This window comes from Gymnoscopelus braueri (genome assembly GCF_963280865.1).
Source record: "Gymnoscopelus braueri genome assembly, chromosome: 14".
NCBI classification, from domain to species: Eukaryota; Metazoa; Chordata; class Actinopteri; order Myctophiformes; family Myctophidae; genus Gymnoscopelus; species Gymnoscopelus braueri.
The window spans coordinates 43100976-43113778 of NC_137619.1; the positions used below are offsets into that span (position 1 = coordinate 43100976).

The 12803-nt window shown below is 41.1% G+C and overlaps 1 protein-coding gene across 1 annotated transcript; it reads left to right on the forward strand.

The window, feature by feature from the left end:
- Nucleotides 1–257: 257 nt before the first annotated feature.
- lrrc73 (leucine rich repeat containing 73) lies at nucleotides 258–12457 on the forward strand (the record flags this gene model as incomplete). The annotated part of the gene is made up of 7 exons (XM_080449377.1): nucleotides 258–474; nucleotides 1255–1434; nucleotides 2233–2393; nucleotides 3630–3752; nucleotides 4069–4169; nucleotides 8751–9003; nucleotides 12387–12457. Exons 1-7 carry the CDS (start codon nucleotides 383–385, stop codon nucleotides 12455–12457), a joined length of 981 nt encoding a protein of 326 aa, XP_080305503.1. The 5' UTR covers nucleotides 258–382.
- Between the last annotated feature and the right edge of the window lie 346 nt (nucleotides 12458–12803).

Consider the following 12803-nt stretch of genomic DNA (forward strand, 5'->3'; position numbering starts at 1 on the left):
GAGGACTCGAGCTTTATCAATAACTTATGTCAATGATCAATTAACTGATCAATTAACACGCACTATGCACCTTTAATATGACCGTTTAATAATGTGTCATTATGGAATGTAATGCAGACTACCTCAATCGGACCATATATTAATTATTAGGATAATATAATCAATCAATCAACCATATTGTATTTATATGATAGTGCCAATAACAAGTTGTTGCAAGACACACTTTACATGTAGAGCAGATCGAGAGTTTATTATTAGTTATTGTATTATTACAGACATGCAGTCCATAGCTACCTACAGATAATGGGAGATATTGATCATTAGTTAACTGGTCATAAGGTTATTGATTGTTTATCGGCTTGGTATTGGCTGTACCACCACCATGCTGCCTGGGTCCATCCAGATCACAGGAGAGACCCTGTCTGGAGCAGAGGTCAAGGACATCTGTGACAGTCTGAGGGACCACAGTGTCAGGTCAGTGGGGGACTGGAAGTAGTGTACTTACTTAACTAATACCATTTTGAGTTACGTTTACTTGAAATATTGACATGTATACGTTATGCTTACGATATCAGTCACCAGAACCAAGGACACGTGTGTTTTAAATGGGTCTTACTACATGGTTTATATAGGAAGGGGGCGTGTCTGATAAAATGAATATCAAATATCTAAATACTGAATCAGACAACTTAAAAACTGTCTGGGGTGAAACACAAAAGCCAGAGCAGATGTTACAATGACCCCAAACATGTTTGAAAGTGAAATATCCCTTTAGGTCAGTGGTTCTCAACCATTTCAGGCCGCGACCCCCCAAAAATAATCATATTTGAACTGTGGATCCCCCATTTTGTTTGACTCCGTTCCACAGTTAAATATTGTGAAAATTACAGATCTACAAGCTCACAACGCCTCGCAACGCGAGGCGCTGTGAGCTTGTAGATCGGCTATTTTCAAAATGTTTGCCTCTTTCTTATAGTATTTGACAATGTGGCCAATGTTTTATAGTATAGTTTGTCGATTACTTTTGTTGCAGTAATGGTCTTTCTTTTCTTTCGTTTTTGTTTATTTTTCTTTGTTTTAGGTATTAAAAAGGTCTTAAAAGTCCTTAAATTGTCACTTCACTATCACCTGGGGACCCCCCCCCCCCCCCCAAAAAAAAGAAAAGAAAAATCATGTGGGGACCCCCCTGGGGGTCCCGACCCACAGGTTGTAAACCACTGCTCTAGACAAAACATGTTCCTCCTTGTCGGTCAGGTTGCTGTCGGTGCGTGGCTGCCAGCTGTCGGACAGGGACTTCGGCAGGGTGTGTCGGGGCGTGGCAGAGTGCCAGAGCCTGGTGCAACTTAACCTCAACCTGGGGGTGGTGTCCAACATCAGCAGAACCAAACACCTGGCGGACGCTCTGCAGGCCAATAGGTCACTGCAGACCTTGTTGTAAGTACGATGTAGATAGCATGTTATTTTTAGACGTTGCTACGTTCATTTATATACCTGGCATCCTATAGTTTCAATGTACAGATCATCATTTTTTTAATGTTATTATTGCTTAGACTGATTTCCTGGTTAACCTATGATCCTAGATTACTGAGGCACTACACTGTCTCTGTGCATTTTTCATTTGATGTACTGTAGTATGTTGTAAGTTGCTCTGGATAAAGAGAGTCTGCAAAAAATTGTACATTAATATTATGACAAATCACTACAGTCTCAATCTAAATCGTCTTATAAAAACAGTGTGAAAAAACGGTTATGACAAAAGCTAGTGATGCACTTTAATTTGGGCCTTTATGGTTTGATAGTTGTTGGGGATTTTAGGTCGTTTTTTCAATGCATTTTGTATTTTGTAATGTGTCATGTGACGTGCTGCGTGCTGCTAAAATGTATTTGGTGCTATGTAATCTATTGGTGCTATGTAATCTATTGGTGTTATGTAATCTATTGGTTTTATGTAATTTATTGGACGATTTATTTTTAGTTATGCTGCAGGACCACATTTGAAGTGTTTCTTTACGCTTTAATGTGTTATACTGGGTTTAAGTTATATTGTGTCTTTTACCAAAATCAAATCAAATATCAAATATAGACGTTTAATTTAACGTTTCTCTTTCTCTCCTGCTCTCTCTTCCTCTGTATCTTGTGGTTCTCTCTCTCTCTCTCTCTCTCTCTCTCTCTCTCTCTCTCTCTCTCTCTCTCTCTCTCTCTCTCTCTCTCTCTCTCTCTCTCTCTCTCCAGTCTGCATGGCAGTCCTCTGCTGGACGAAGGTCTGGTCAGCCTCAACGTGTCCCTGTCCTCCCATCCGTCCCTGGTCAGCCTGGACCTGGGAGACTGCATGCTGGGAGACCAGGCCCTCAGCCTCATCTGTGGGATGCTCCCGCCTGACGGAGCCAAGTCTGGTACGGCAAGACAAGATAGAAAAAACACTGTTGCATGGATTAAAGTTCTACTCAGCATCATTCTATATGGCTTTTTGACAATAATTGGCAGACATCTTGGATCGATGCCAATTAAGCATATTTCCGCAACTAGGATTTCTTAGGACTTTTATATATGTTTTTCTGGTGACTTCATAGAAATTATCTGTGAAGAAAACAATTCTGTTACCATCATTTCATATGTATTTTTTGCAATAATTGGCGGCCATTTTGGATCGATGCCAATTAAATGTATTCCACGACTAGGATATCTTGGGGCTTTTAGTATGTTGTTCTGGACACCTCATAGAAATGATGTACATTGAAAAGATTTCAGTCATTTGGATTCCATACAAGGCAGCATGTCTTCTAATGGAAGCACACCGAAAATAGCTGATCTACAAGCTCAAATGTCACGCTGCGACACGTTGTGAGCTTGTAGATCAGCTATTTTTGGTTGTTCGTTATTTTAAGATTGAAGAGTATTTGAAATGATCACACTAGCAGTAGAATACCTGTGTCAGAGGCATCTTAAATAAAACCCCTAATGGTCTCAGATATTTCACGAAACGCGGTGCGTTTTGAGCTTGTGGATGCTCTTGACGCTTTTGTGTGACACTGTAGTGTGATCAAGTAGGGCGTTAATTTACGAAGAAAACCAGTGGTGGAAAGTAACTAAGTACATTTACTTAAGTACAATTTTGAGGTTTTTACTTGAGTACTTCCAATTTCCAATACTTTTACTTCTACTCCACTACATCTCGGATCCAAATACTGTGCTTTTACTCCACTACATTTATTTGAAAACTTTAGTTACGAGTTACTTTGTAGATTTAGATTATTATCACAAAACATACATTAACCACTTCAGCCCTATATACATTTCGACCATTTCAAAATAGCAGATCTACAAGCTACAAGCTTGTAGATCTGTTGTTTTCAAAATATGTTTATACATTTTAAAACTTGAAATAGGACATTCTGCCTAACGAGTACTTTTACTTTTGGTACTTTATTACATTTTGATGCCAATACTTTTGTACGTTTTACTCAAATACATTTTGAATTCCGGGCTTTTACTTGTAACAGAGTATTTCTATATTGCAGTACTGATACTTTTACTTAAGTAAAACATTTGAGTACTTTTCCACCACTGGAAAAAACCAAAAAAGTTAAAGTATGGAGATAAGAGGTTTCTCTGTGTCCTCTGTGTTCCAGGGCTGAGGGAGCTGACTCTCAGTGCTAACCCAGGAATCAGTAGCAAGGCCTGGGCCCGCCTCGCCATCGCTGTGGCTCACAGCTCCCAGCTCCGAGTCCTCAACCTAGACTACAACCCCCTGGGTAACACTGTCCCTGTGTGTGTGTGTGTGTGTGTGTGTGTGTGTGTGTGTGTGTGTGTGTGTGTGTGTGCGCGTGTGCGTGTGCGTGTGCGTGTGCGTGTGCGTGAGTGTGTGTGTGTGTGTGTGTGTGTGTGTCAGTGATGTGCGCACCAGAAAATAGCTTTTTACCAGGTCACAACATGACGCGTTGTGAGCTTGTAGATCTGCTATTTTGGGGGGTATTTTTCTGGCTATTTTCGATGTTTTTCTAATATCTTTATGTCCTCACACTTTTACGTGGGGTTTGGTTTGATCGTTGTGGTGTCTCTGGTTGCTAGGAGACCAGATAGCAGGGATGCTGGCGGTTGCCGTGGCGTCCAGCAGAACCCTGGAGGTGTTGGACCTGGAGGGGACCGGACTCACCAACCAGTCAGCCCAGGTACCCCCCCTAGCAACCACCTAGCAACCACCACATCACCACCACCTAGAACCCACCCCATCACAACCACCTAGCAACCACCACATCACCACCACCTAGAACCCACCCCATCACAACCACCTAGAATCCACCCCATCACAACCACCTAGCAACCACCACATCACCACCACCTAGAACCCACCCCATCACAACCACCACATCACAACCACCTAGCAACCACCACATCACCACCACCTAGAACCCACCCCATCACAACCACCTAGAATCCACCCCATCACAACCACCTAGAATCCACCCCATCACAACCTGTTATTCTTTGGCGTAACACAATTTATCATTATATTCTATCTCATTATTAATCAGGCAACCTTATCTTAAATGGTCCTCACTAATGCTCATTATAGGATGGCCCAATTTCCGTCTACTCACTCTGCCTGTCATTGGAGGGCTGTGGACAGTTGAGAAACCTGCCTACCAGTGACATCATCGAAATCATCGAATCCAAGCTAATAGAAACTGCAGCCTCTTCCTGGAATGTTAGCATGATGGAATAGAAGCAATTGTTCTTGCATCGATAAAAGTTTTGAAATGACCAAACCTGCCTAAAGGAGAAAAAGGAAAAACGGCGGCAGTGAATGACACCTCCTTTCCATGGGAATTCAAATCTAGTACCTCCCCTTGTGGCTTCTGATACAGTAGCTATTTTTTCAGGCCAGATTTGAAAGAAACCAGTGTTACACAATCCTTTAATGGATGGTGTCAGGGCATTCCACATGGTAGTGGCAGAGTAGTAGAAAGAGAATTTTTCAATGTTTGTTCAAGATGATGATGTCACTAGTAGGCTGGTTTCTGAACTGTCCACAGCCCTCCTCTCAGACACAGAGTGAGTTAGATGGAAATAGATACTCCAATCAAATAAGTATATGGGGCCATGCCCACAGAAAGCATTTTATGAGTGGAGGAGCGCTCTGGAAATCTTGACCCCTAAAACATTCAAAGTCAACCGTCAACAATTGCTGTGCTCAAGGAGACCATATTTTGAAATATAAAAATACCTTGTCATATCTCTTGTCATACTGTACCTTTGGACCATAACAAAAGTCACATAGAAATGCATTGCTTTGCAACAATTTTATTCAATGTTTTTTTGTAGGCAGTGTAGGCAATTTTTTCACATGCATGCATGTATTGCTATTATATTTACACTCCAATAATTAGTATTTTGTTCAAATTGCAGTGTAGCCAAATGTAACCAGGTGTGGAAAAAGTCAAATATTTTAATAAAATAAAAATACCTTTTCTTTCACATCTTAAGAATGTAACAAGCAATTCCTTACAAATTCTACTCTCAAATTCTGCCCCCGTTTATTTAAAAACACCAACATTTCAATGGTCCACAAATAATAAATTACATTTATTACTTTCACACTGTTTTCACAAATTGCACATTAGGACTTGGTCAAACATTTTTCATTGTGAGGAGATTTTATTTTTGCTTTAGTCCGTGGGTATAAGTCAGTGGTTCTCAAACGTCTTTATTTATGGGTCCAATTGTCCACTCTCAGAGTTACAGACCTCTAAGGGTCCATTTGGAACCCCCTCAAGGAACCCTGAGGGACCCTGGACCCCACTTTGAGCACTGAGCAGCTGTCGTACAATCCCTGAGGGAAGAAATGGCTTTAGCTGGTGTCGATTGGTTAGATGCCTTATCAGTACTTCGGGTTAGACGGCAGCTGATCAATCAGCACAAGCTTATCCCTCTCCCTGTCCTTTTCTCACTCCTCTTCCCCAGGTCAAATAAAGGCTGAGCAGCAGTATGTTAGTCTGGCCACAAGATGGCACTGTGGCTCCTTAAAATAATGTACTACTACTTCTAATCCTACCACTAATACTTCTAACTAATACTACTACTATTACTACTACTACTTCTAAAACTACTTCTAATACCAAAGATGGTGGATATAGAAAGATAGGCCACCACAACTGGAGCCACTAGAGGCTAAATGGTTCACAAATGTCAAGTGCTTCTCAACAAACGGTCTCCTAAGTGGACGCCGTTTGATAGCAGATCTCGTGAACGTCCTATGTTTACTGGTGCTAGATCCCTCGAGAGTGTGTTGCCGGGACAGAGAAAGGTTGATAGTAAAGCCATTTTAGTGTCAAAATGTTCGGAATATTGTGTGGCTTTTGGCGATTGGGTCCAATATTTAGTTCAGTGAGCATGGAGCTAAAGAATGGTTCAGAAGCTGTGTTCACGTTCACTTCTTCCATCGGAATTAATAGACTCCCACCTATAATTCCGGTCTTCTAAAAAGGCAGCCACCTAATACTTCTAATACCACTAATAATTCAAATACTACTGCTACTACTACTATTAGCTCTACTACCGTAACCAGTGCCAGAGGATGGATGTCTTGCGTGTATGTTGATTCAGAACAGAAAGTGTTCTCTACATTCTAAATGTAGAGAACATTCTACATTCTAAATGTAGAGAACATTCTACATTCTAAATGTATAAAACAGCAGGGGCAGGATGTTGAAACCAGAGCCCTTTTTCTCATCAAATGTTGAAAAAAACTGCGAAAACCCATTTTCTATTGAATCTTTAAGCACTTAAAACCTTTAAGCACTATAAACCTTTAATCTCTGCCATCCTTGCTGTTATAGAGCGGAGGCACTCGGCACAACCTCGGCTCCAAGGTGAAAGTGTAAACCCACTTTACAAAGCCTTTCTCCTCTAATCCAATCCCAGGAGAAGTGATGTTATGATTATATTGTTATTGCAGTCTGGAAGGTTGAGGAGGTTCACTGAGATCTTTGTGGCAGCATCAGTGGTGCTCAAAGTGGGGTACTTGAGGGGGTTACAGGGGGTCCCCCAGCAGAATTGGTTTATAGAATAGATAAAAAATGGCAGTTAGCATACACTCTATTATTATTATCACAATATAGCGCTTTAACTTTTTCACAAAAAACCTACCCTACCATATCACTTCCCCTATCTTTAACATCATTGCTGTCTGACTACTTCAAAACAGTGAGTCACAGCCACAATACCAGAGGGAGCTCTACTGATCTCATTCCCCCCAGATTCGGCACAAACATGGGGATTCATTCTACTATGATGCCACTAAAATGTGGAATGCCCTACGAACAGACATCAAAAAGTGTGACTCCCCTCCTTCAAAACTGCCATAAAAGAGCACCTGCAATTTACAACTAGACCTAGACAAGTGTTCTAGCTTACCCCCCACACACACACACTGCTTTTCTGTAAATATACATTTACTGCTTGTATAGTATTATATGTCTTTATATGTCTTGATGAATTGAATACACAGGACCTCAATGGAAACATGCCCCCAGGACAAGCCCTTTGTGTTATCCTTTTAGCATTATTGTATAACTGTACCTCTGTACTTTTTGCAAACTGTTAATTAAGTATTCAATCAATCAATCAATCAATCAAATGCTGTCGGCACAACAGCAATGATGTTAAAGGTAGGGTTTTGGACATGAAACCTCATATGTTCAAAACTGTTACTTTTCAGGATAAAAAAAAAATTAAATGAAAAAAGAAAAACGATATGTTAATGTGTGTTGGCATCAGGTGGAGAACTAAACACAAACCTTTTAGCTTGAGAACTAAAAGAGAAATGTGAGTGTCTCCCGGAACCCAAACTAGTGAAAATAGCAGATCTAACAAGCTCACAACGTGTTGCGAGTCGCAACCCATAAAAAGTGTGTCCCAGACGCTAAAATGGGTCCCACAACCCACAGTTTGGTAAACAGTGCTCTATTGCAATGATAACACTTTATTTATTCATGTATTGAATTCACGTGGTGAAATGAAAAATACGTTTTTCACACCTTTAGAGCATACCTGCAGTCATAATGAGGATATAGCTATCATTAGTTGCCATTTTTCTGTATTCTTACGTCATTAGCCCCTAAAAGTCGATCTTTAATTACTTAAACGGAAACGCACTGCGTGATGTTATGAATAAATATGAATCTTGATTTCATTCGCCTGTTTGATTCCTATAGCTCACGTTCCTGCTCCACTCGCACCTGATTTTAATTAGGGAGACACTCTTGGGCTGCTACGTTCTCTATTTAACTCAAGATGACGGCCAGACAGAGCATTACTCGTTTTAAACTTAAACAGTACGCTAAAATGTGTATCTGAAAACATTTTAGGATAGAAATAACCAACGTAGTAACATATATATATATATATATATATATATGCTTCACAATGCCCCTCTCTTTCTCCCTCGGGCTGCGTGAGGTGCAGGCTTCAAACATAGCCTTCTCTGGCTAATGCCTGCCATAGCCCAAGGGGGTGGGACCTTCAGACTGAAACTTCTAAATAAAATGACAGAAAAAGCCATTTCACCAGGATTTCAAGTGGTTAATGTGTGTTGTTATCTTACCAGGTGTTCCTAGACATGGTAGACAACTACCCCAAGTGTCATCATGTAATCATGTTAATGTGTGTTGTTACCAGGTATTTCTAAACATGGTGGAGAGCTACCCCACGTGTCTTCATGTAATAATGTTAATGTGTTGTTACGTTATCAGGTGTTCCTAGACATGGTGGAGAACTACCCCACGTGTCTTCGTGTTCTGGTGTTGGCGGAGAACGCCATCAGCCCTGAGCTGCAGCAGCAGATCTCAGACCTGCTGTCTTCCGAGGGCGAGGAGGAAGACCACGACAAGGAGGCTCCGCCCCTAAAGCCTAGCCACGCCCACAGCAGCGCCCTGCGGCCAATCAGAGAAAAACACCACCAGCAGGGCCCACTACTAGGCCCCATCTCCTGGCTCCCACACAGCAGTAAGGGCTGACCCCCCCTATCTCAACCCAGCATCCCAAGTTTCCCAAAAACAACTTTCTTTTCTTCTTAAAAGTCATACTGCGTAACTTTTACAAATCTTCACTGGTATAATTTTCGCAATAACCATTCCATATATATATATATATATTTTTTCCAGTATTTTAGTGAAGAGTGTCTGCCCCCGACACACACGCCAAATTTACGCAGACACCGGAAAATATATTGACTTATGTAATTTTATAAAGTTGAAATACGCTATTGTTGCATTCCAAAATATCCCAAGCGCTAGGACCATGCAAAAAATCCTTTTGGAGTGGTAGTTGGTTCTGTGCTTTTGTTTGGAACTAAATTCTGGGAATTGCAGTTCTAACAGACTATAGACAAACGCTGTAATCACAACGAAGCTACCAGATGGGGTCTCCAAAAACACTACTGAATTGAATCTTACACAGTATGGCTTTTTAAAAATAATTTTAATCTAAACCCATGTGAGTCGGAAACAGACAGAGGGGACATTTATGTTTGTTGAATTTGTTTTTGGGAAACCTGAACCTAGTTTTAGACTGTCTTACTTGGATCGATGGATGAGCCTGTGTCCCTGCGGGCCTCAGCCAAGTTGTAGCCTGTGTGTTTCCTGGCCCAGTTTGGCCTAGCTGTGTGTGCTATACTGCTGTGTGTGTGTGTGTGTGTGTGTGTGTGTGTGTGTGTGTGTGTGTGTGTGTGTGTGTGTGTGTGTGTGTGTGTGTGTGTGTGTGTGTGTGTGTGTGTGTGTGTGTGTGTGTGTGTGTGTGTGTGTGTGTGTGTGTGTGTGTGTGTGTGTGTGTGTGTGTGTGTGGTGTGTGTGTGTGTGTGTGTGTGTGTGTGTGTGTGTGTGTGTGTGTGTGTGTGTGTGTGTGTGTGTGTGTGTGTGGTGTGGTGTGGTGTTGTAGTTGTGTAGTATGGGAGTGGAGGTGTGTGTATTTATTTACCTGCCAGATAGTCTACCACAGTGGTTCTCAAAGTGGGGTCCGGGGACCCCCAGGGATCCCTGAGGGGGTTTTCAGGGGGGTCCCCAGTCAAATGATTGATAGTCCGGAACAAAAAGGACCCTTATGGGTTTGTAACTCTGAGAGTGTCCAAATTTCTCAGAGTCAACATTGATGCTACTACAGTGCAGATTGGGGGGTCCCAGAGATAAAACGCCAAAAATGGGGGTCCGTGGTCTAATGCATGTCAAATTGGGGGTCCTTGAAATTGAAATGTTTGAGAATCACCGCTATAGCCATAAGAATCTTCTCTTATGGGTTATATTTTTAAATGGGGGTCCACAGACTAATATGTATCAATTTGGGGGTCCTTGTCCTTGACACGTTTGAGAACCACTGGTCTACTCAAGATGTCTGCCTACTGATCTAAAGTCAATGAATGGGCTAAATCTGGGTGGAAACTATTGAACATTAAAAAAAAGTAACAGCATCATAGAATCAATGCAGAGACGTAGGGGTGGTCCTTGATATTGGGACTAGAATGGGTCTATATGAACATTTTATGTCGCATATTATTGTGGCCAAAATAAATGCGATTAACGATGTTATCGCGATAATCAAAATATGCTTAAAAGCATATTTTGGAGTTCTCTTATAGGCATACCGTATGTAACATAATGTCTATAAGACATATGTTACATGCCTGTGGGTATGTTTCAAAAGCTCTATTCAGATGGAACTGGTTTCCTGAATGACGTCTGAGATATTGTAACTAACTACGACTGTAATATAGTTATACTGTAATATACGTGTGTCATTCATACTGTATTATGGGAATGCAGAACCTCGGCACAGAGTTAATGTATAAAGGCAGCTACTGTAGCTTCACATTCTTCTGTTTAGATCCGACTCCAACTGATGTCTAATGCAGCAATTCGCAACCTGGTGGGCCGTGAGGGTATTGCAAGTGGACCCCAAATAATTGGCAAGACACTAAGATTTTTATGATAATGTAACATTAAAGCAGCACTATGTAACTTTCCTCTTCTACGCCGGATTTGAACCCGATTCCCTGCGCAAGTGCTGACATTTTTACCATTGAGCCAATAGAGCCGGCCTGCTTGCTCAGGGGATAAATTGAATCTTGACCATCAGGTCGAAATTTGTGTCAGATCCTGTGGGGTATTGGACAAAATAAAAAAGAAACATAGTGCCGCTTTAAAATCTTGACAAATACGTTGTGATACCGGTAAATAGGAACTTAAAGTATACTACATTAGTTCCATTGATCCAAGCCGTAAACACTATCAATTAACTGATCATTAAAATAAACTTGCTCTGAAAATGCACGCGGCCCACCCATCTGACCACTTAACACGGCAGGCTGCCGTGTTAAGTGGTCAGATGGTGGGCCGCGAACTATTTTCGAGTGGGCCCTGATCCAGAAAAGGTTGAGAACCTCTGATCTAATGGATGAGGTTATTTGAGTATTATGAGCGAGATGTTTTACATGGACAGAAAACAGAGGGTCCCAAATCCCTATAGCTGGTTTTCACTGTGACACCTTTTTTTTTTTCGATTTGTGATTCGTCAGTTGGAGTTCCTGCATTTTTCACCCACTTTGCCCAGAAAAAGGGAGATTTTTTTTAATTCAACTGTATATTTTCACCAAAACGAGTGAAACTCCAGCCTAATTCGAGAAACCTCCCGTATCCATGAGTTTCCAGTGTCCCATGAGGCCGTGAATTATGGGCATCACTTCCTGTTGTCAGTCATTCAATTCATTTGAGTGTTCCGTGTCAGTCGATAATAATGTGAGAACACAACCTGACAGAAATCAAAAAGGGTCATATTAGTCTGCCTTCTTACCCTACAAGCTCTCCCTCCAGACAGCTGATTCAAATTAATGACTAACTTAACTAACTTGCTCTTAGCAGCAGTAGCCGCCTTGCTCCTGTCCTGTGTTTCATTCTGACTGGCTGCTGTTGCTGCTGTGACATCTGAATCTCTGCATGGGGGTTAAATGGTGCTTTTTAAGTGACACAATCTTTTTAACCACTTTATCCATTTATACGTTAGCTATTCAAAAACAGCAGATATACAAGTTCACAGATGCAAGCTTGTACATCTGCTTTTTGAAAATCATGGATAATTTGTAATTTTATTCGATTTTTTAACACAAATATTCTCTTCTGGGGGTCCCTGGCACAAATTATTTTCAGATGGGGGTCTGCGGCCAAATACGTATCAATTTGGGGGTCCTTGACGTGAAAAGGTTTGAGAACCCCTGAATTGAATGACTGACAACAAGAAGTGATGCCCATAATTCATGCACTCTGGTTTCCCTATAAGCTCCCTAGGAAACATCTTGGATAGGTGAGTTTGATACTTAACGTCTCGTTCTCCAACCCCTACAGACTCCGCCCCCCATGTGGTCCTGCTGACATCAGGTCTAGGTGAGAGCTTATTGGCTGAGACTGAGATGTGACCCCTCCCACACAAACCCGCACGCATACCAACTTCCTAAAAAAAAGAAAAAGAAAAAATCACATTTGACTGGTTTGAATGAAGTTTTATTTATTTATTTTTTTGATCTTTGTTTGTTTGTTTGCACTGCACTTAGTTGAACTGCAAGATCACGTGATAAATATGTAGACTAGAGCCTGACCGATAGTTTCTTTTTTTTGGTCCGATGCCCATCCCGATATTGGAGTCTTAGAATACCAAATATTTGGTCAAAAAGTGCAAAATGTTCTAATAGATTTGAAAAATAAAAATCAAGTATATATAAATTTATATTAAACTTTAATATATAAAGTACACATAAGCTGAAC